General features: G+C 41.1%; 2 protein-coding genes across 5 annotated transcripts in view; one reads left to right on the top strand and one right to left on the bottom strand.

Moving 5' to 3' along the window:
- Positions 1–5,503: 5,503 nt before the first annotated feature.
- Positions 5,504–5,934, bottom strand: LOC124991752 (non-histone chromosomal protein HMG-17-like). The gene has a single exon (XM_047562516.1). It carries the CDS (start codon positions 5,932–5,934, stop codon positions 5,662–5,664), a length of 273 nt encoding a protein of 90 aa, XP_047418472.1. The 3' UTR covers positions 5,504–5,661.
- A 13,507-nt stretch (positions 5,935–19,441) lies between these two features.
- The window catches only part of Cobl (cordon-bleu WH2 repeat protein), a 271,478-nt gene continuing 265,866 nt past the window's right edge, over positions 19,442–25,053 (top strand). For 2 of the 4 annotated variants that reach the window (XM_047560611.1, XM_047560608.1), the window contains exon 1: positions 19,442–19,774. In XM_047560611.1, coding sequence (XP_047416567.1) covers positions 19,734–19,774 — 41 coding nt within the window. In that variant the 5' untranslated portion in view covers positions 19,442–19,733. The remainder of the gene's footprint in view (positions 19,775–25,053) is intronic. The other 2 variants (XM_047560612.1, XM_047560609.1) reach the window with 2 other exon arrangements.

Below are 25,053 nucleotides of genomic sequence, written 5' to 3'. Positions count from 1 at the left end.
TACTCTACTTTCTACTTCTTTGAGATCAACTTTTGTAGTTTTCACATAAAAGTGATACCATATAGCATTTATTTTCCTACATTCACTGCATTTGCAAAGGAGAATCTACATGCAGACATCCAAAAATATCAACCCATCCCACTCATAAGGAGCATGGTAGTCTGCCCTGGATTTGGGTCTTGATTCCAAGGATGAGAGTGGAATAGTTGGGTGACCCACCATTTCTGTCCTCTCATTAATCGGGTCTCTACTCTTCTTATTCGTGATCTTGGGCATTCATTTCTGCTTTTCCATCTGACTTCCAGCTGTGAAGTCCTAGATTTCTAGCTACATTGCGCATTGATTCTCCTCAGCTAAACTTGGTTTCACAAATCCATATTCAAAATGCTTGACGTGATGGGGATCTTTTTCTCTTAGCAACTTGCTTCTAGAATCTGCTCTTGGCTCCATTCATAGCTCCCAGGAGTCATGTTCAGGGTAATACACCAGAGCCCTCATCCCTCACTGTCTACATTCTATCACAGATAGCCAGGGACTGAGCTTACTGGAAAAGTGTTCATCTCTTAGTGAGAACATATATACTCTTGCTTCTTTCATCTTCTGTAAAATAGAAAAGGGAATTTTGTATTTGTCCTAAAATGTAGTATGAACTTCCAAGGTTATATCTAGCTCCAGAATAAATTATGTATGGATGGGTGAGTGTGAGAGTATCAAAAGGTTATAAAACAATCCAGCAGTATGCACTGGGCTGTTTATTTATTTATTTGATGTTTTAGTCAGTTATTTTGTCACTGTGATCAAATGACCTGACAATGACAATGTAGAGGAAAAGTTTATTTGGGGCTCATGGTTCATGGTTTCAGAGGTCTCAGTCTATAAATGGCAGATTCCATTGCTCTGTGCCCAAGATGAGGCAGAACATCAGGGCAGATGGGTGTGGAGGAGGAAACAGCTCAGAACATTACAATCAGCAAGCAGAGATAGCTCTTCTCATCAGGGACAAAATATAAATCCCAAAGGCATGCCCCCAGTGACTCACTTCCTCCAGTCATACCCTACCTGCCTATAGTTACCACCCAGTTAATTCATATCAGTGTATTAATCCACTGATTAGGTTAAGCATTCACTACCCATACCATGACGGATGAACTTTATGTCTCTCCTGCCTTAATATATTTTCTGTGTCCCCATGACATATCAGTGATGAAGTTTGTGTTTTTGCAACTGAGAACTTAATTATGATGTCTCCAGACCAGATCACTTCCAAAAGTGTCTCCAATAATCTCCAAGAACAGGATTTTAGTTTCATAGCCCTGACATGCACAAGATTCTAAGGGGAGGTAGGATGTGATCTCCTATGCTAAAAAGTCCTATGCTAACAAAGCCTCCCTCTCATCTACATTTTGAGGAAAAGAGGGAAGAGCACCAACATACCCTCTGGTGAGTGTGTCATCTATGACAAGCTCAGGGCTGTATGCCAGTCATGAGAACATGGTGGGAGACATCAAAGGGGCCTTTCAGTCATGAATATCACCAGCAGAAGCACCATTGTGAGACTAGACAAAGCCATATCCTAAAAACTCATACAAAGAAAACCTAAAAGGCTTTGCCTCTGAGAGTATGTGGGCCCTTGCTGCCTGCCAGCCTCATTGCCATAGTTCCTAAGCTATCTGCTAGGATGCATGCAGGAAGAGGTCGCCAGGAGAGCAGCTGGCAAGGAGCCACCTAAGAGGAAAAGCATCTCCTCTACTCACTGGCTTATGTGCAAGTGGCTTTCAAGTGTGTGCTCTGTGTCAGGCCCTGGCACTCTGCTGGGAATGGGTTCACAATCTCATAAGATGAAGCAGAGCCCCATCCAAGCAAAAGACAGGACCTCTAAGGTATGAGGTGCTAAGGCAAATTGAACAAGGATCCCTGGTAAGTCAGGGATCCTGACATGGATCATGTCATGATCCTGACATGGGTCAGAATTTATTGTGTGGTTCGCCTAGGAGTTTCACTAATCTGAAACCACTCAGTTGATGTCTTCCATATCACCTAAGATGAAGCTGGTTCTCATTGTTTTTCCTGTTTAAATTTGTATGAAAATTTTAAACATATCAGTATTTGAAAACCAGCAAGTATTTCATTGGTCCACGTAATTTCTGAAGAACACTACTCTGCCTGGGGCTCTTCTCTTGCACATTGTATTTTTGTGTGCAGCACAGGAGTCTTGTCATCACCTTATACCTAAGGAGACTGGGGCACAGGGTAACTAAGAATCTACTCACCTGATTCTAATACCAGATCTAACTGTTCTTAGTAAACAATGTGAAAAGAATATCATGATAAATACTGAGCAAAGTATACATGAAAAATCAAAGGAAGCATGAGCTGGTGCCAACTGAGATAAGGAATGGAAACTCTGAGCTCACAGGGCTGTCTGCACTTTGATAAGAACCTTCCTTCTCCTTCTTCAGTAAGCAGTAGATTTTTTTTTTTTACAAGTAGTTTAAACCTAATATTTATATTTAGCAGGGCACGAGTCCTTTATAGGGATCATTGTTTAAGCAAATCCAAGGACATGACAAGAAGTCAGACCGAGTAGAAAAGCATGCTTTGGTTAGATTCATTCTTCCTGCATGTTCTTTCATTGGGGTCATGTGGTTTGACTTATAGCCAGGGGGAAAATAACCCATAAAGTGCCTTGTTTTGTCTCAAGCATTCTGTTGTCAGAAATTGAAAATTGGCAGCCTGGGTTATATTTGGCTAGGTATGTTTGATTTAGGTCATCATTTTTAAAAACAGTTTATTGAAGTATAATGGATATACAATGTACTGCATGTGTTTCAAATGTATACCTTGATAACTTTTAATATCTGCTCTACCACTCTACCACTGAGTTACATCCCCAGTACCTATCACCCCTTTTTATTTCCTCCCTTCCTTGCTTCTTAACACCAATTCTTCCTGTGCTTGCTATGTCTAGTCAACCACTCATTTGTTTTTGCCACTTTAGATTAATTTGTACTTTTTAGAGTTTTTATGGATAGGATCACTCAGTATGTACTCTCTTTTTTGGTCTGGCTTTCTTCACTCAGTATAACTATTCTGAGATTCTTTCATGTTGTTTCATATGCTATAAATAGTTATTTCTTCTCTCTTGATTATAATACTCCATTGTTTGGAGATACTACAGTTAGTTTTTTCATTATTGTACACTTGGGTTGTTTCCAGTTGAGGCAATTATAAGTAAAGATGCTTAGCACATTGGCCTATAAGTCTTTGTATGAATATATGCTTTCATTTATCTTAGGTAAATACCTAAGAGTGGAATGACTAGATGACATGGTAGGTGGAGCTTAACATGTAAGTAACTTCCAGACTGTCTTCTGGTTTGCATTGTTTCACATCACTGTGAGAAGTGGATGAGAGTTCTACTTCACTCACATTCTCTCCAACACTGTCAGTCCCTCTAACTTTTTGCCCTTTTAATAGATATGGAATGTCACTGACTTGAATTTGCATCACCCTGATGGCCAACAGAGATTTTGAGCATCTTTTCATTGCTTATTGTCAATTGGTATATCTCCATTTGTGAAATATTTCCTCAAATTGTTCGCCCATTTTTGGGGTATTCTGTTGGGGGGTTATTATCATCTTATATATTTATTTATATATAATTCATCTTTATATATTTATGTATGTATGTGAGTTTGTGTATATACCTTTTATCAGATACATCTGTTACCAATGTTTTCTCTCAGTCTACAGTTATGATTTAAATTTATAACATTTTTCTTTTAGGGAATGTGTTTTTGGTGTTATATCTAAGAAATCTTCACTTAACCCACAGCCACAAAATTTTTCTTCTGTTTTCTTTATAAATTTAGGTCAATATACTGTTTTGAATTAAATTTTAGAGAGTGTACAACTTAGAATCAAAGTCAAGCTTATTAAATATGAATGGTCCCTTATTCTAGCATCATTTGTTGAAAACTATATCCCTTCCCTATTGAATTGTCTTTTATTGAAAATCATTTTCCAACATGTGTGTAGGTTTATGTCTGGATTCTCTATTTTGTTATATTGGTCTACCTGGCTAGCACTATGCTAATGCATATGTTTCATAAAGTATTCTAACCATAAAATCTTAATAATTATAGCTTTATGATAAGCCTAAAAATAAGAAAATGTTAATTTTCCAAACTTATTATTCTTTTTCAAAACTATTTTGGGTGTAGCAGGCTCTTAAACATTTCCATATGAATTTTAGAGTTAACTTGTCAATTTCTATAAGAAATCCTGATAGAATTTTTATTAGGATTCCATTTTATCCATGGATAAATTAGGGGAAATTTGACATCTTAACAATATTAATCTTATGAGCTTGGAGCATAGTGTGTGACTTCATTTATTCAGTTATTCTTTCTCTTGAAATGTATTCTATAATTTTCAGGTTTCATACATATTTTGTACAACTTACCTCTACATATTTCATATTTTATGCTAATTTAAATAGTATTGCTTTACTAATTTTATTTTTCTACTGTATGCTGTTATAATATAGAAGTAGGTTTAAATATTTATGTTAATCTTCTTTACTGCAACCTTACTAATACTATTTTATTACCTGTAATAGCTTTTCTTAAAAATCTTTATTTTTTACATAAATAATCATGTATATCATATATGTGAAAGCAGTTTTATTTTTTCTTTTACAGTCTGAATACATTTTATGTCCTGTCACTACCCATAATCTCATAAATGTACATTTGAATCTTATCACATGCTTTCAGTGCATCGGGATAATTATGTGATTTTTATTTATTTTTTTTTCCAAGCCAAACTGTATCCAGCTTCATTAAAGATACTTTTCATAAACAATCTTGGTATTTCAGGCAGGACATGGGCAGCCGATCATTAACAGTATACAACAACTTTCTAACTCCCTTCTTCGATGTACTACCAAAATCAGAAAGCCACTATAAAACCCAATGAAATCTTCATCTTATGCTCTGAATAGGGAAAGTTTAGAGCGAGGGTTGACATTTCACATTTAGCATGTTGTTTAACAACTTTTCACAAGCCAACCCGCACTTTCAGGAAATGAAATGAAAATGGCAAAAATTATTAATCTGAAGACCCACAATCTAAAAAAGGAATTCTTGCTCTTCTGAGGGACAATATCTCAATGATGTCACTGGGAAGTCCAGAATGCCCCACACACCGGTAAAAACCAATTGTTGGGAGACAGGTCCCAACAGGTCTGAGTTTAGGGGAGTTAAGTCTATGCCAATGGCAGAGAGGAAGAGGAGGACATAAGATGCACTTGAGTTTTTCCATACCACAAGGTGTTTGTGCCAAGGTGGCTATGTGTGCCAACATCAGGGAATCCCTCTTCCATCAGGGAATCAGGGAGACAAGAGGAAGTCTCTCAAAACTAGCAGGGGAAGGTGTTTTCCTCCACAGCAATCCAGCTTTGGAGACATTCTATTAGTGACGTATGCTCCTTCCCCTGAAAACAATAATGAAGTGTTTTGTGTGCTAACAACATAGCTTAAAAAAAAAAAAAGAAAGAAAAGTAAAACAAAATTCTGCATTTTTATAAAACTTGATAAAAAATAGTATTTCAAACTGTACAGTCACCAGAAGTACACAGTTATCAAAAATGCACACACTTCACTTGGCATCTCCAGCACCTTCAGCTTTCTGTGCCTGGTCTGTTTTGACATCTGCATTTTCTGCAGGGTTATTCCCATCCTTGCCAGCGGTTGGCTTTTCCTTTTTCCCTTTGGGTACCTTCTCTCCCTTCTTTGCAGGGGTCTTTTTAGGCTCGGGCTCTGGCTTTGGAGGAGCAGGTTTAGCAGACAACCTTGCTGATCTTCTCTGTGTTTCATCCTTCACCTTGGCTTTATCTCCTTTAGCATCCCCTTCAGTCTTTCTCTTGGGCATGGTGGCGACGGCAGTGGGATGCAGGCACTGGACGCGGGGATGCAGCAGCGCTTTGGTCAGTCCGGGGGTCTTTCTTGCCTCTTCTTCTTGTGATTTTTATATTTTATATTTTCATTTCAGTGAAAAGCAATACACTGATTGATTTTTGAATATCAAATCAAATTTTCATTTTCATTTCTTTTCTTTCATGAGAGAAATCTGGAGCTCTTCAATCAACTCTCAGACTTGATTCAGTTTTTAGACCCAAAACTCCTTGAATGAAGAGGAGGTCATGTTTCCTTGAGGAAGGATCATCATACAATGCTGAAAATATATATCATTAATCTTTGGCCTAGCCCTACCTCAAAAGATCTATAATATTCTACCAGTGTATCCATATTGAGAAAGAGGAAATAATCAGAGATTTCAGGGACTATGCAACACTCACTCTGATCAGACACTAATTAGGGAGACCCAAAACATCACTGTGGCATACCAGCCAGAGTAAGGGCTTATGGTGGTCAAGTGATCAGTGGGATTTTAATTTAGTTCCTTTTCTCAGAATGTCCAGTGAACTTTCAAACCCACCCCATGATCATTTCTTTAGTTCCAGAATGAATAATTGGACTAGTCATACCAAGAGTTGGTACAATACACAAGCTGGTTCCCTAACCTATGAAACAGGGACTATAATGGTAGGTATGGACAAATAGAAATCACTAGAACTACCTCTACCTGGAAAACTAGAAAATCAAAAGCAACACCACATTCCAGGAGGATCACAGATTAGTGCCACCATTAAGACCTGAAAAATACAAGCATGGTGATTCCTAACATATCTCCGTTCAACTTTCTTATTTGGTTTGTGCAGAAGCCATGAATCTGGGAGAATAACAACTGGATCATCATAAACTTAACCAAGTGTTGACTCTAATTGCAGCAGCTATACCAGATGTGTTTTTATTGTTTTGGCAATAAAAGCAATTATTGCTTTGACACATTCCCTGGTATGCAGTTACTGATCTGGAAAATCCTTTTTCCCCCCTCCATACATTATTAAAGACACCCAGAAGCAGTTCACTTTGAGCTGACAAGGCCAACAATACACCTTCTATGTCCTACTCAACTCTTCAGCCTTGTGCCATAATTCAGTTTTCAGGAATTTTTATTGTCTTTCCTCTCTACAAGATACAACGTGGTCCATTAACTTGATGACATTATGGTGTTGAATCTAACAGGCAAGAAGTGTCACCTACTCTAGGTCTACTAGTAAGACATATGTATGTCAGAGGGTTGGAAACAAATCTGATTAAAATTCATGAATCTTCTACCTCATGAAATTTCTAGGGTTCCAATGGTAGAGGGAATGCCAAGATATCCCTTCTAAGGTGAAGAGTAAGTTTTTTGCATCTAACTCCTCCTACAACCAAGAAAGAAGTGCAATGTTTAGTGGTTCTAAAGCAAAACTGCCCCCATTTGGGTATACTACTCCAGTTCACTTACCAAATGATCCTAAAGGCTGCTAGTTTTGAATAGGGCCAAGATAAGAAAAGTATCTGTTATTTATATAAGTTGCTCTGCCATTTGGGTTATATGATACGGCAAATCCAATGGTCTTGAAATATCAGTAGCAGATAAGGATTCTGTTTGGAGCCTTCAGCAGGCCCTTATAACTGAATTATAGCATAGGACCTGCCATCATCTTCAGATAGTTACTCTCTTTTGAGGAAAGAGCTCCTGGCCTGCTACTGTGTCTTAGTAGAAACTGAATGCTTGACCATGGACCACCAAGTTACCATGCCTATCATGCACTAGGTGTATCTGACCCACCAAGCTGTGAAGTTCATCATGCTCCATCATTAAAAGTTGAGTGACATATAAATTATCAGGTTTTGAAGGCACAAATAAGTTACCAGAAGTGATACAAATGCCCACAGTTCCTTACTTGTGCTACACTGCCTTTGTTCTGTGAGTTTGTACTTCCTCAGGAATTCCCTACAATCAGTTGACAGAGAAAAGAGGATTCAGACCTTAGGTACAGATGATTTTTCACAATATGTGATCACCACCTGAAAGTAGATGGCTAAAGCATTACAGTCCCTTTATGTTATATTCCTCTAGCACATAGGTGAAGGGAAATTCTTCCAGTGGGAAGGAGAAATGGCAAGACATCTGAATATATACCAATTCATGGGTTGTAGCCAGTGGTTTAACTGCATGGCCAGAGACAAGGAAGGAAGGTAATTAGAAAATTGGTGACAAAATTTGGAGAAGTAGGTGGCTAAGACCTCTGTATATTGGCAAAGGACATGAAGATATTTGTGTCTCTTGTAAATGCTCAACAAAGGATGACTTCACCAAAGGAAGATTTTAATAATGAAGTGGATAAGATAAATCTTTCTATGGATACAAATAAGCCTTTCCTATCCATGCCTGAATAAAGTAGATATGGTGCCAAGAATGGAGGTGACTTCCACTCACAAAAACTGACCTGGTTATAGTCACTGCTGCACGCCAAATCTGCCAGCAGCAGAGACTAACATTGACTCCCTAATATGGAACCATTCTCTGAGGTGATTAGCCAGTTAGTTACTGGTATCAGGTTAATTACATTGGACCAATCAACTAAGTTCATTGTATTTTTTAAATCATAGGTAAAATCTGACTTCTCATTAAATGCTTCCTCCAACTCCACCGTCCATGAACTTGGAGAATGCCATATCCACCAACATGTTATTCCACACAACATTCCTTCTGATCAAGAAATTCACTTCAGAGTCAAAGAAGTGTAGCAATGAGCCAATGCTCGTGGAACTCACAGTTCTAATGTTCCCCACTAACCTGAAGAAGCTAGTTTAACAGAGTGGTGGAATGGTCTTTCAAAGACTCAGTAACAATATCTTGCAGACCAGGCCTGACTTTTCCAGAAGCTATAAATGCTCTGAATTGGCATTGATTATACAGTGCTATTTCTCCCCTAGCCATGATTCAGGGCTCTAGGAATTAAGGGATGGCTACCTCAAGTAACCCACTAGCAAAATCGTCATGTCCTATTACTACAGCCTTGTTCTTGCCTAAAGCTCTGAGTTCCAGATGGGAAAATGATTCCATTAGGAGACATGACAATGATTCCATTGAAATAGAAGTTAGGGTTGCTATCTGGTCACTTTGGGCTGCTCATGACTGAGTCAAGAGGCCAGGAAGGAAGTGAATGTACAGGAGAGTATGATCAATCGAGACTGTCAAGGGAGAAATGGACTACTACTCTATATAGGGGTGAGAAATAGTATGTCTGGAACACAGGTAATCCCTTAGGGTGTCTCTTTGTATGACCATGCTCTGCGATTAAGATCATTGGAAAACTACAACAACCCAATCCAGGCAGAACTTCTATTCCCCTTCAGGAATGAAGCTGAGTCACCCTGAGTTCCCAGGTAAAGAATTACAACACCCTGATGTGTTTCTAGAGAGAACACAAGAACACAGAATGTGTAGTAGAAGGTAATTATGAATAACAGTTATGACTATGTGACTGGTTATAGAAATGAGCACTCCAATTGTCATGAGTGTCTATCTTCTCCTTATTTTATTATGAATGTGTTTGTGTATAAATGTACATATATTAAGCAAATACTTTTGCTTGTATTCCTCTTTCATTCTGTTAACATGTAGTATAAAAGTTTCTGGATTTATATGAGTCATTGTTTAAGCATTGTTAATTTTACATCATAGTATCAAGGTTATGTGGTATCAGAAGAAGAGTAAATGTCACTCAAGGACTTCACGACTTCACCTCCACTTCTGGGGAAGAGATTGGTTCATTTGGGGATGTATACAGGATAGTTGTATTGTGTTTAGTCGAATTATGACCTTGCTATTGTCTTTATTTGGATATTTATTTATTTATTTATTTATTTGGCTTAAAGAGTTATGATCTAGTGCCAAGTTGAGAAGGGGTGGAATTTGGGTAGTTAATTTTATGTGTCAATTTGATCTGGCTAAGGGCTGCCCAATAACTGGTAAAAGATGATTTTCAGATGTGTCTATGAGAGTATTTTGAAAAGAGGTTAGCATTTGAATGAGTTGACAGAGTAAAGAAGGTTTCTCTCACCAATATGGATGGATAGTATTCAATCTATTCCAGATCTAGATCAAACTAAAAGGTGGAGAATGCAAGAATTCTCTCTGCTTATGCTAGGCCATCCATTTTCTTCTCCTCTTGGACATTGATGCTCCAGGTTCTTGGGCCTTCAGACTCAGATTAGGCATATACCATCAATGCCCCTGGATCTCTGGCTTTTGGGCTTAGTGGATACCACCAGCTTTCTCTAGGACACCAATTTACAGATGATGAATTGTGGTTTTCCTTGACTTCCATAATCATGGGAGCCAATTTCTCATTACATATTTATAATTTTTAAATACATCCTATTGACTGTTCTTCTGGAGAACCCTGAGTAATATAGATTTTTTTATATTCATAAGGGGCATTGGTTATAATACCCACTCTATGTTAATAACTTTCTCTGGTTTTAATATTAGGACAACTCTAGCCTCATTGAATGAATTCAGAACTATTTCTTCTTTTCAATTTTCTGAGTGAGTTTGATGGTAACAATACACACACACACAATCCCTTGCCAGCAGGGAACTGTGTTGATGACTCCCAAGAGCAAACCCTCCTGGCAAATGGAAAAACCATGAATTTCATCTATTTTCTGAAACAAAATTCTTTTCAATTCAGTCTTTTCTTATCCATCTACTGACAGAAATGAAGTAAGCACTGTTGAATTTGTTTTATGAAGCACTTCCTGTTATGGTTTGGTTGTGAGGTGTCCCCCAAAAGTTCATTTTGAGACAATGCAAGGAGGTTCAGAGGAGAAATGATTGGGTTGTAAGAGTTGTAACCCAATCAGTGATTTATTCCTCTGATGGGGATTAACTAACTGAGTGGTAACTGAAGTGGTAGGGTGTGCCTGGAGAAGATTGGAATTGGGCTGTGGCTTTGGGGTATATATTTTGTATCTGGAGAGTGGAGACACCCTCTGTCACTCTCTCTCTGCTTCCTGATGATGCAAGTTGCTTCCCTCTGCCATGCTCTTCTGCCATCATGTTCTGCCTTACCTGGAGCCCCAAGGAATGAAGCCAGCCATTTATGGACTAAGACCTCTGAAACTGAGAGCCCTTGAATAAACCTTTCCTCCTCTGTAAAGGTACTGGTCAAATCAGTTAGTCACAGCAGTAAAAAAGCTAACTAAAACACTTCCTCTGTGCAGTATGAACAAAATACATATGCACATATGAGTTGAAAAATACAAATTGTGTCATTTCAGTGATTGCACAGATAAGTTAAATTATCTTTACATTTGTGTTTAAAACCAGCATTATACAATAACATGATGAATGGTAAAATTCATGCCATGAATTTGAAATTTTTAGTTTTCTTTACTTAAAATGACAATAAATAGCAAGTGAAAAACACCATGACAAATTGAGAGAAAGCACATGGAATAAAAGGAAAAGGCTGTGAGTTTTAGTACCTGGAAGGGCAATTTCCCTCCTAATGTTTGGGCAAAGAGCACTGTATGTACACTTTGCACCAGATTTTAAGAAGAGGGTACTGGAGGCTTAGAGTTGAATCATGATGTGTGGTAGAAATTGAAGAACTAAGAAGCATAAGAGATCAGAAGTTTCCTTCAAATGGGTGCTGCTTTTACTCTCTGATAATGAACAGAAGTACAAATAAAGTAAGTGCTATAGTTGGGATCTAGAATGCCCCCCAAAGGCCTGTGTTTTGAAGGCTTTTTCCACAGTTTGGGATTATACTGGGAGGTGGTGGAATCTTTAAGAGGTGGAGCCTAGAGAGAGGAAGTTAGGTCACTGGAATCATGCCCCTGAAGTGGATATTGGGGCCCTGGGCCTTTTCTCTCTCTCTCTGCTTCCCAGCTACCTTGAGGGGATGAGCCCTCTACCATGTCCAAAGCAACAGGGTCAACCAACCATGACCCAAAACCTGTGAAATCATGAGCCAAAATCAACCTTTTCTCCTTATAAGTTGAAGAATCACTCAAGTATTTTGTCACAATAATGGAAAACTGACTCACATAGTAAGTTAGTAAATTCTTAATATCACTGCTTTTCCCTTTTTGGTTTCTGGTTCTAGTAGCTTAGGTTCTTTTTCTTCACTTGCACGGCAGTTTGACAGATCCTGACCACCTGGAGGCCCTGGCATCATCCTGCTGTCCTTATCTCTGGATAAGATTGGTTAAGTCCTGCTCCCACTCTTGTAGTAGTGACTATGGAGTCAAGTTGCTGACCTTCAGGTGCAGATAAGCCTGTGTCCATAAGCAGGGTTGCTATCTTCTCTTCTTTAGAGAGGAAGCTGGTTGCAGCTTGGTTCAGGCAGAAGAGGCAGAGAGTCACCAATAATCAGATTCACTTTGTTCTTCTCAGAATCACTTCACCATTTTGACTAGTTATGCAAATGTTGGCGAGCAAATGTCTTTGACCTCAGAGGAATGACCTCAGCAAGATTGTGCTTTACATGGCTGCAATTCATTGCCTCATTCTGGTTAGAAGAGAGCTGGAAATGAGATGAGAGGTGGTCTTAGGCCTCTTGGCTCTAGAATTCAAAAATCTACTCTTTCTCCTACCCTCTTCTTTGGTTCCCTGGATCAAGTATGTGCCCTGAAAATAGGCCCTGATGTTCTGTTCAAGGTCTAGAAAAAGCTGTCTCCTGAAAAGTATAAACACAAGCATCCTCACCAAGTGTCCCTCAGTGAAGTCCTATGTCCAGCAAGAACTAACCTGCTTTGGAGACCCCAGCAACTGTGGGCTCAGCAGCACCCCTCTACTGTGCAGGTTGGCAATGATCAATCACAACATTTATGGGCTCCTGTTCTCTCTAAGGCTGGTGATCAGCAAGGCCTGACTGCCGTCCCTATTCAGCCCATGATATTTTTGGATCATTCCACAGGGTTAGTGATCTCAAAATGGAGAAAACTGACATCTGCCAAAGAGGCATGTGATGCTTAAGTGATCGATTGGAAAAACAAAAATGTAATACCTACAGAGGAGTAAACATTCCAGAGCTGCCTGCATTTGAGAGATCTGTTCACTTGGGTTAATGTCTAATCTGGAAGTGTGGGAAGGTCCTATTTCTGCACAGTTTAGCATACCTGCTTATGTTGGTATGTTCTCCCCAAGACCCCACCACCACCATCTTTGTTTTTCTTCAATGAGTAAAACAAAAGAAAAGAATGGGATTAGAAAATTGAGCACAATAGCTGTGAGGCAATCTCAGATCTGACATTCCATTCTGCTTTCATTTAAAAAAAAAAGAAAAAAGAAAGTAAAATGAAATGGCAAAGGAGACCTCATCAAAGAGGAGCGTGTGATATTGCTGAACAAGGGGAGATGCATGCAAGGAGACACCCTTGGCTGGCAAGATACTCCATCCTTTTAGGCAGCTGCATCTCTCCTCTGTCATAGTGTTTTTGACTCAATAGGCAGTTTAAACTGTTCTTCAGGTAAAGAATGCTGAATATGAGTCTGTTGTTTGTGTGTGTGAAGATTTGCCAATTGAACAGACAGTGAACTTTTGTCATAAAGCCATGACATAAAGGTCTTCCCTGAAATTTTGTCATAGAGAAAGTTAGAAGCCTCCGCCACCATTTTTATGAATCTTTGGATTCTTAAAGGCCTCCAAAAATAATCCTGGGGAGTATGTTCATTATACAACCCATGTTTCCTAGGCTACCCTAACTTGCAAGTAAAAATAAAGTCCAACTAGAGTGATGAGTGAGAATGTTCTCTGTTATCCATCACCCTTAAGATACTGCAAGTCACTGACAGCTCTGAGCCTTCCCTAAGATGTTCTTCCTGTACTGCACAGATCAGTAATCCTGCCACACCTGGTGGCTTCCCCCATCCCTCAGCCCTCTGACCCTCCTTGCTGCAGAGAGGTGCTGGTGCTAGGTGCTGACAGCCACCTCTCTGCCTAGGGTCTTCCTTCACAACCATACCACACAGTGATGTGGCGCTTACCCTGCTCCACTTGCACCTGCTGGAGCTACAAGAGACCAAAACAGGTCACAATCTGTGCAACACCACATGAGTCTATGAATTCCCCAACCATGATGCTGAGAGACCCTTCAGTCCTTGATTATCCCCTGCACTTTGCCACCCTAAACCCCTAGGATGAGACCCTTCTAGAAGGCTTTTCAGCTCCTCATGGGATGTGAGTCCTTGCAGTTCACCTCCTTCCTCTGTCCCTTGAACATGCCTGGACTGACCTAAAGCTAAAGATAAACAGCATAGAAGTCAGTTGGGAGCCCTCCTAATTATTAGTATTTGGTAATGCAGGAATACTAAAGCCACTCCCTCCTCTTTTTTCTCCTTGGTAAATGTAGCCCATAGAAAGATCAAATTATCATTCTGGGAAGGATTCCATGGTTTGGCACAAAATGCCACTAATATTTGAAACTATAAATCGAGAATTTAGAAATGTAGTTATATTCCATTAGTTGATTACTTTTCTCTTGACCAAATTAGAAAATAGTATGTGATATACAGCACAGTATGAAAGAGAAAGTGGAATGCTGATAAAGTCCAGTTTGTTTTTTGGACAGACATCAGAATGGAATTAAATTGAACAAACATGAAGAACGTTGTCTTATTTGTAGAGTAACAAGCCTTTCACCTCCAGCTCACTTAGGACCAGGCAAGTTCTCTGAGGCAAAGTCATTTATAAAGACAGAACACAAACTGTCCCAGGTCAGAAAATCTGCTTTAGTCAAAATTCTATGGATGTGTATTCGAAGAGATTCATGTTTCCAGAAAACACTGCAAGGAATCCTATACGCAGTTGCATAATTCTTGTGTGGGCTGAGGCTGTAGGTGCAATGTTACGTAAGCTCACAGACCTCACACTCGGCAGAGAGGTGAAGAGAGGCTTCCCTCAACGGGAAGTGGAGCTCTCAGTGTGATCTCACCAGGAGAAAAATGATGACAGCTGGTGGCTTAAATAAAAGCTTCATGACAAAGTGGCAGGAGAGCCAGACCTACACATTCTCTCCATTTGCTGCTTGGCAGTGAGTGCAGCACACATTTGCTGACAAATACTAAGTGCTGGCACTGCTTCTGCATTGAATCATTTACAGGAGAGCTGGGTGGCAGGCATAAGTGAAACTAACTGGTGCTTGCAGGAGAACATAGTCTAGGGGAAGGTTGCCCTAGCACACAGTCTTGCTCTGTGTAATCGTGCGTGACTTTGTGAAATTCCCTAATTTTTGATGTTTCCAACTGTACAATAAGGACAACAATAGTACCTAGATTTTGGCTTGATTTTTCTTTTGCAAGGATTGCTTGGGATTGAACCAAGGGCCTCACGCATGATAGGCAAGCACTCTACCATTGAAATTTTTGGGTTGTTTTAAATAATAAATGATTAGGGTTGTTAAACATTTTACCATAGTACTTGGAACCCAGTCACTGTTTTTAAATGTTGACTATTGATAGAGTTAGTAATTCAGTCAACAGATATTTATTTCTCATTAAGGACATAGAATTGATAATTATAACTACTATTCAAAGAAAGGAGGAGACAGAGGTGTTTATGTCTAAGTGCTGGGAGTGGTTCAAAAGAAATAAAATAGAGAATGTGGGGAAACTAACTCAGTTCACAGATTGGTGATTTTGAGACCCAACATGTAGGTCCACTCAAGGGCCTCAAACAGGAATAACTCAAACCAATCACCTCCTATCTAATTCTGTTATGGCCTCATCTGATCTCTCTTGGTCCTTCCTATTCCACCCAGGAATGTAGCTCCAATCCCCAGCCCTAACACCAGTTTCAGGATTCCTGGAAATCAGAACATCTTCTCTGAATGTCCTTCCCAATTGCTAACACCTGACACAAGCTTGTGGATCATAACTATCAGACGAATGTGGGAGGGCTATTCCAATGCTATTTGTCCTGACAAGGAGCAACATATTTCTGTGAGGAAAAAGCCTACAGAGAAGTAATTTGCTCTTGGCAACACCACCACTAGGTGCAGGATCCGGCCAAAAGCTAGTGTGTGTGACCCTAAGCCTTTGCTACTCAAAATACTGTCCTTGAACCAGCAGCCTCCCTGTCTCCCTGAGGTTATTAGAAATGCAGACCCTCAGGTCCCACCCCAGGCTCTGGATCAGGATCTGCATTTTAAATGAGATCCCAAGAAGCATTTGTGCATATTCAAGTTCTGGAGGTACTGCCCTAAGCTGGCTCTCTTTGCCTCTGTCTTTGTCTTCGATGTGACTCAAGTCCATCCTAGGCACCCAACCTTGTTGATTCCTGGCTGTGCTGTGGCTGAATGTATCTTGACAGGGCCTCTTAAGGCTTTGGGTGGCTGTGCAAGGGGAAATATAAGGCTTGCGAGGAGACTTAGGAGGAAAAGAGGAATGGTGCAAGACAAGATTGTTCATCCAGGAGCCTTGCACTGGTTCTCAACACCACTGACAGCTCTTGCTTCTTGGGACAGGAGCTGCTGCCATTGTAATCCAGAGCTATAGCCAGGCCCACCAGTTATAACTGGCACAAAATACAAACAGGGCCTTGGAGTGCAAAGGAGGTGCTCAGCTGTGTTCTATGGATGACAGGTACTATATTCATATGCTTTGTAGGAAGGTGAGTCCTGGAGACCTGTAGCCAGGTGGCCTATTTCTAACTCCATGTTTAGTGACTTCATGATTGTAAGCGTGAAATCAGCCCAGTTGTACCACTTATATGAAGCAAATTAGAAAACATTATATATTTAGCCTTTTTTTAAAAAAAATCATTTTAAAGAATTTATCAGCATATTCTTGGTTATTTACAGTACTATAAAATGAATGATTTAGTGATGGTGGGTATCTGGAAAATGCTAGGTTATGAAGGATGTCTTAAAGTTCATGTAGGGATAAATTGGTAAAGAATACTCTTTCCCTCGAATTAGTGCCCTTACATGAGATTGTGCCATTTACCCTAATCAAAGTAAAAAAGTACAAAAAAGAGAATGTTCCCCTCAGGGACTGCAAAGGTCAGTTCAGTCATGGCAACTGATACATGACCACTCCCCCCAAGACCTTTGTCTTTCTTGCCCTCTATTTCAGAATCCCACCCTCTGTCTAAAGCACTGTGGCCCGTCTGCTTTTGTTTCCTTGTCTAGCTATTACGTGTCCACCTACATATTGCACATATAGCTGACAAGTATAGTACATACTCAAAAATATCTGTTGAATTGCAAAATTTTGGAATACAACTACATGTGGGTGGATTTCTTGGTACCCTTATCAGTAAGAGAAGTTGGGGTTGCAATACACAGAGAAGTTGGATTCTGGGCCCCAGCCCCAACCCAGATATGACAAATGAGATTATCAAGCCTGGTCCACTTGGACTGTATGCCAAAGGCCTCTGGAGCTCACCCCTGCTGCTGGTGGGAAGCCTGACCCTTGCCTCTGCCTTACTGTGACAACTCTCCTGAGACTTTACCCTTTACCCCATTTCTGGACACAGGTCTCTGCTAAGTTTCTGGATCTGAGATCTTTGGTAACCTTCCTAGAATCTGAGGTTGTTCAGGCCTGCAGCTACCTGGACCTCCCTTCTGGGAGAGCAACAAGAAACTCAACTTGGAGATGAACCTTCTGATCCTTTTTCTGTGACACTGAGAAACTGTTTATGACTTTCTATTGCTGTCTCTGCCTACTGTTTGGGACACTGGGTTATTTTGTGCTTTTACCCCACCAGACTTACTGTTATTACCTGACTTTTGGATCACATGTTGCCTCCCAGCCTAATTTCTTGGGGCCCTCAGTGGGGTCTAGGCCCACAGTGCCTCCTTCTCAGCTCTGAGCTCTCTCAGGTTACCCTTTCCCATACTAGTGTTCAGAGCAAGGAGGGGCCTCAGGAGTTTCTGGGAAGGACTCTTTGCTCTGATACCCACACCCAGAAAGAGTGCTACACACTGATTCATTCAGTGTATTCTCTTTAGTGAACCCTCACTCCACCCTGCCAGGCATTATCCTAAATGCTGAGAGTAGTGCATAAAATAGGCAAAAGTCCATCACTCACTGAGGTCACATTCTAGGGGAGGAGCCCCATGACAAACACATGAGGAGAATGTATGTTATGATATGTACAAATATACTTATATTCCACATTTATATGTGCCCATATGTAATTTTATATCCACAAGCATAAAGTAACACTATTTATAAATATACACACAAAAATATATATGTACACGTATACATATAAGCATATACACACAGTAATAAATGCTCAAAGGAAATATAAATAGGAACCAGAGAAGCAACAAGGGGATTGAACTGAGGCTGTGCTTTCATACAGATGTGTCAGGAAAGACCTCCCTGGGGAGCTGATATCTAAGCAGAGCCCACAGAATGAGAAACAGCAAGAGAAAAGTGCTGGGGAGGAACACCTTCATCCTCCAGATGGAAAAGTGCTCCGTGTATTTTGCATTTGAAGACTTGGGGGACGCTGGGCTACCGGGGTAGAGACACATGTTCTGGGTGGGCCCCAGGTTTGGTACACCCAAGGCCCTGCAGCCATGGCAGAACTTGCAGTTAGTACCTAGAAAGGTCTCCTCCTTTAGTTAAAAAGACAGAAATCGGAGAATGGATCAGGAAGGTTTCTGGATTCTTCAGCTTGTTACAGGATCCCTAGAGGGAACTCTAATGCAGATCGGTATGCAGTCTTTGATCTTATATCTTATTTATTGGCCTTTTATCTCAGTCGTTGGACCTATGTGAAATTGTCATTTTTGTAGCCAGACATTCATACCAACCGGGATCATTTTTGTATTCTTGGGGGGAATTAGAAAAACTGGAGGTGAGACTTCAGAAGATTTGCTTACTGACTTGCTCAGCCCCAGAACCGGCTGCCTCTGCAGCTTATTAGCCAGCCAGAAGGTACTGAGATCGCGGGGCTGGACGATAGTGGCTGTTAGCAGCGTCCAGCCGGCCAGGCCCGCAAACTTGAAAAGGCACCCAGAGTGAAGTTTTTGTTGGCATAGCCGGGCCACACTTTAGCTTCCATCTTTTCTGATTCCTAGGACCGGGTTGTGGGGAGGGGTTTCACAAGTTCTCAAGTGCAGACAGTTAAACATCCCACGTTTAGAGCCCCCACCCCGCGAACTAGGTCTTTGTTGCACAGATAAAGGTTCTCTTGGGATCCAGTGTTGGGAGAGCGGCACCAGATTCCCTCCAGCTTGGCTCTCCGGGGCTTGTCTGCAGGTTGTCAGGTGTTTCTCTCCCCGACATCTCCTCGGCTTGGAGTGGGAGGTGGGCAACCTCAGGATTACCCCCTCTCTCAACGACCAGAGACGAAAACACTTCTTTTGGGGAGTGCTAAAAAGCCCTCGTGGTGGCGGAGAGGTGTGGGTCGCGGCCCAGGTGGCGTTCAACCCCTGCCGCAGTTGCGCTACGGGGCCGAGCGCTCCCGGAGCAGCAGCGCGCGGGCTGGCGGGCGGAGCGGGGGCGGTGCCGGTGGGCGCGGCGGAGCCGGCTTGGGCGGGGGCGCGGGGAGCAAGGTGCGCCGCGCCCCCGCCCCACGCCGCCGCCAGCCCCTCCCCGCGCTCTCGGCGCCCCCGCCCGCCCGGGACCGTCCCAGCCCCTTCCGTCCTCTCTGCTCGGCCGCTGTCCTCCGCCGGCCCCGCGTGGGAGGACGATGGGTCAGCGCGGAAAAAGTGAATGAGGGCGGCGGCGGCGGCGGCCGCAGCCAGCGCCTGACTCCGCCTGGCCGAGCACCGAGCACCGCGGCCCGCTGGCCCGCGGGTACCATGGACGCGTCGGGCGCCTTGGTGGCCAAGCCCCCTACCGGGTAAGCGGGCTTGCGGGCTGGGGCGGGGGTTCGCTCGGCCGGGGCGCCGCGCCCGGGCTGCGCGCTCGGGGCAGGGACGCCGCTCCTCGGCCCATGGGCCCACGCCTGCGGGTGCTAGCGGTGGGAGTGTTGTGTGCTTGGGGCGCCGGGGTTGTTGCTCAGGTAACGTGTCAGGCAGAGGCCCGAGCGCACTTTCCGCGCGGGCTGGGTTTGTGTGGAGAGCCCTTTCTGGCAGAGCCCCCACCTAGTTCCGAGTGTTCGCGCAGCAGGCTGAGGAGGAGGCAGGGGTACACCCGGTCTCCGGCACCAGCTATGTCACTGGCTTGCCTCTTGCGGTGTTCCACTTAAAGTCAACACTCATCAGCCGAAGTAGCCCAGCCCGCTGTTCCCTGCCACATGAAGGGGAGGGTTCCGCGACTTCGAAGGCCTTCTTGGCCGGGCGATCTCGGCAGGTGTGTGCAGAAGGTACTGTCTGAAGGTGTTTCTGACAACTGTTGCCCCTCCCGGGCCTTTATTCTCCTGTTTCCCTTGACAGTGACCGAGGCTCAGGGGTGAGATCCGTACGGGTCTCAAACCCCTGCATCCCTGTCTTCGAGACTGCACTTCTGCCTAAACCTTTCTGTGTATCTGTTTGCCATCCCCATACCTTGCGCGTAGGGATTATATATCACTTTCAGTGTTCTACTTACAGAAAGAATAACTTGCCTAATACGGGACAAACCATTTTACCCTTTAGTGGGATCTTGAAACAGGTTGAACCATGCCTGGGCCGACCAGGGCGCCTTCTGCTGCACCGCAGGGTTCGCGCAGCCCTTGCGCACTTGGTGGATTTCATTGTGGGCCTCAGACCTTCGACCTCCCTCTCTTGCCTGGAGCAAATGTGTTATGAGTCTTGCAAATGGAATGAGTGGTTGGGGTGGGCCCTGCACCTGCTCACCGAATGGGCCCACTTTCCACTGTAGCAACTGGATTGTAGGAAGCAGCTTTGGGGACAACAAATCTCTTTTCTTTTGCCCCACTGACTCACACTGCCCAATGCCCATAAGGCGGTGTGTTGCCCAAGTGTGTAAAAGGTTCAAAAACTGGTTATTTATTATTAATTCTCCCTTTAACGCCAGCAAAAAGTTTGCTAGGCCAGTACTTCAAATAATCTTGAAGCTGAGGAATGTTAAGTTTTTTTTTTTTTTAATTTTTGCATGCACTTACTTGTGGTTATGTAATTTTCTTTGAACAAACCAACTCCCCACCCCCCCAGAAAAAAATAAATATGGAAAATCCTTTTCCATGGAAATAGGTATCCCAAAATAACAGTGGGAAACGTGAAACAATTACCTTTAAGCCTGTGACTTTCTGAAGACTATTACATGAGTTTAAGGAGACTAAATTATTTTATCACTATCACCTTATAAATAAATATGAAGAAGAGAACATTTAAGAGGTCACCAAAACTGTGTCCAAAGACTATCCAGTAAAAACCTTTAAAGGAGCCTGATTATAGAAGTGAAACCATTTTTTTTTTTTTCTAATCTGCTGTTATGTAGCAAGAGGTAAACCGAGGTGTGCCATCACAAAATTGTAGAGCACAGATTAGCCTTCACATGTGAGACACAAAGAAAAATTAAGAATTTATATTTTTCAGGAAAGAATTAAAAGTTTAATAATAAGGTATCTTGTGTTAGAATCTGAGGAAAGAAGTGACATTAGGCTTTCGAATATTTTTATTATTTAGGAGTATTGCCTCCTTATCATAAAGGAGAGAAAGAACTGTGGAATTTCTGGTTTTAGTACATAATCTAGAGCAGTAAGATTCTGTTGATATGTTGCTGAAATTACCATCTCCTTTTCTCCTGGTACATTCAGAATAAGACAGTGTTTGCAGTGTGCTCAGGGGAAACATTTTCTATCTGACACTCCAAAGGTTGGTTATAAAATCAAACTTCTTGTAAGCTATTTTCCCACATGACCGCAGACAACTGATGTGATGAATTTGTTACTGTCCTTTTTGTTGACTGAAACTCTGTGTCATTCTTGGGCTGTGTAGAGTTGGGCTGGAATGGGCACAGTGAATTCAGGAGAAGGCATATTTTAAAATGCGGCCTGTGGAGCCCTTTTTGAGGATTACTGGAGGGGCAGGTGGCTTGGTGAATGTAAACTTACTGATTTTGTATCTTAGTAATTATTAATATAGTTACAAAGTTTACTTGGACTGAAATTATATTTTTTATTAGTAATTTAATTAAATGACTATGACTAACAACTGTCTGGGAAAATGTTCTTTTAGGAAGGAGGCCGCAGATTCTAACCAGTAAATAACAACTATTGTTTGTGGAATTTTAATGCTCAGTTTGGAACAATTTGAAGGGTAATTGACAGAGTATTCTAGAACATAAAGGAAAACCTTTTGATGATGTTTTAAAAGATATTTAATTCCATACTCTGTTTACTTTTATTTTACCTGTTTGAATATTTATGGGATCCATCCCAGTAGTCACCTGTTGTGAAACTCAGGCTAAATTTTACATTGGACCATGTATGGATAAGGAACAGAAGATTTGGGATTTGGCAGGGTGATGGTTATTTGTTTGGTTTGTTTATTCCCCGTGGAGGAAGCACACATTTTTTGTAGAGTAGAGGAGTCTCTAATGACATGAAATGTCAAAACAGTGGGTGCATTTGATCAAAGGCTGTGTTTTGGCAGTTTCCTTATGTAAAAATCAATAGGCCTCACAGATATAGCTGTTATTCATTTCTTTATAAATTTATTATTTAATTAAGTTATTAGAACAAGAAGTAATTTGAAAAAAATTAATTGATGTGCGTAACAAGCTATTCTTACTACTGTCAACAGCCAATATAATATCAAATGGAGAAGCCCTGTTCTTTATAATAAATAACAGGGGCCAGCCACAATCACATTTTGTATCAAATCTTCTAAACCTATAGATATTAAATATTAGCAAATTATACACTATCTTAAGTTTAGGTTTCTGGACCCTTTTGCTTTTGACTAAAATATTAATGAATGTGTTTACATTTTTTAAGTGAGAGCATGTATAATAATTATCTGTTACATAAAACCACTTAATTTGAGCTTTATTTTTAAAAGATGTTACTTCTGAACTAGTTATTTTGGCAATTCATTTAAAACTGTCATCATTAAGGATTAGGGATTTCTCCATGTAAAATGGAGAGTAGGCTAGGCATTTTATTCTTTTGTAGTCATAATTTTTATTAACGAGTAGTTGCCTATTTCCTGTCATGATATTGAATAATCATAGGGCATTTTTATTATTTCTCAGCGATTGTGTTAGAATGATGGAGCTGAACTACAATTAAAATTTGATAGGAAGATATTGGTAAAATGTGGAGTCTTTCCTGCCCCTGGGATTCCTGTCTGCTGCCCCTCCAGTTTTTCTCTTATGACCTTCTCCCTTGCATAGGCAGAACAGATTATTATTGGGTGACACTGTGACCCAGAAGGGGTGATGGTCCCCGCCTACATGGAGGCCTGAATTCAGTGGCCCCTTTAATTTGGGATCTGGTAGATGAAGTCATAACTGTGTGCACCCAAGTGTATTTCCTTAGTTATTAAGAAAGCAATGATTATAGGATATAGCTATACACTGTAATAACTAGTTTAAGTTTCTAAGACCTTTTGTACTTTGTTGTTAAATTTATGATTCAATTTGATTTTGTAGTTGGTCAAAAGTTTTAAAAAATGAGCAGAAATATTTGATATTGAAGTAGTGTTTAGATAGAGGATGTGCAAATTTGAAATACAGTAAGATTTGGTTTTCATTTAGGCTTGAAATAAGTAAAAACATTTAACAGAGTTATTTTTTATGTGGTGTTTCCCTACAGTCCTTCGTCTTTTCCCATCTACATTAATTATGGTTTCTGTGGATTTTATGTGCCAGTTAATTTTAGTGATGCATTTCAGTTGCCTTGTTCTATAGCAGAACATAGATTTGATATTTCATGACCCATGGAAAACTTTTACATATTTTCATTGTTGTATTTTTTTCTTTATTTAAAATGTAAAGAAACATGATTTTTCATGTATTTACTTAAGTAAATTGTAAATTTTAGTTCTCACTCCTTCATTTCATTCCTTTGTTGTCTCATTTCTACCTTATCACACACAAGTGTTTCTGAATTGTCAAGGGCCTTTCACTGGTTTTCAGCACCTAAATTGATGAGTAGCATTGTCTTAGACCATTTTCCCTTCCTGTTTCCATAATTCTTTATTTTTTACCTGTCTTTCTGAAGTAGTATTAAGCAATTTTTATCATGCCTGCTTTATATGGTTTCAGTTGCTTTTTACAAAACTAATGTAATTGCTTTCAAGACCTAATGTTCATTATTCTAGCTTAGAGTTTGCTGTGGACGCTAGAGTGACAAATGACAATGAGACTTCAATAATATATGCAGTTCCTACTGCATGTCTCAGGGAACTTCCCCATGCTTTTGAGCAGAGAGATGGCTGAGGAAAAGCTGGGAAATACCCTGTGACCTTAAGGATTTTAACATCTGCATCTAGTTGTCCTCATCAAGCTGTGAGCTGCTGCCGACCAGGACCATGTCTCCCAGAGGCCAGGCCCAATTAGAGTAAATGCTTCAGCCAAAAACATTTGTATTAAAACAAACAAACAAACAAACACACTTTTAAAATCAACTGTCAAAATATATTTTACTTAGGCACATTGGATTAGACAAATTTTCAGATCACAAGTACTTTTGTATATCCAATTCCCACTTCCACCCAACCAAGTTGGACCTTTGTAAGTGACTCTGATGGATTTAGAAAAATCATTAAAGTTCTTATCCCTTAAAAAATGACACAAATCTCTCCAAGAAGGAGCCAGCTAGATCAGGAGTCCTGGCTCCTCCTTCTCCCATTCTTCTCATGGCAGGCTAGTCTTCACTGCCTGAGATCACAGGTGAGGAGTCATTGCCTTTGGGATGTTCCCTATGTTCCTTCAGACAGAGGGCAGCAAGGGCATCTGCTCTCCCTGGATACGTGGACAGGCTTACACCCACAATTAGTGCAGGTGAGGGGATCATTGCTTTTCTGGGCCAGGCAGGGTAACTTTCCCTGATTCGAAATGCCTTCTGCTTGTTTGTTAATCCTATTTGACTTTCTCCTATCAAAGGAGACAGGAAGGGTGAGTGGAAAGAACATTGGGTCAGGAATGAGATTTAGGCCCTGGTGCCAGTCATGCAAAATTAAATTTACCCTTCGTAGTGTGGCCTGCAGACATCTCATGGTATGGCTCCTG

Source organism: Sciurus carolinensis, chromosome 8 (genome assembly GCF_902686445.1).
Source record: "Sciurus carolinensis chromosome 8, mSciCar1.2, whole genome shotgun sequence".
NCBI classification, from domain to species: domain Eukaryota; kingdom Metazoa; phylum Chordata; class Mammalia; order Rodentia; family Sciuridae; genus Sciurus; species Sciurus carolinensis.
This window is presented reverse-complemented; position numbering and strand designations above follow the sequence as displayed.

What these genes read in the sequence shown, in the direction of transcription:
- LOC124991752 (XM_047562516.1), bottom strand. Translation starts at nt 5,934, where the DNA reads ATGCCCAAGAGAAAGACTGAAGGGGATGCTAAAGGAGATAAAGCCAAG.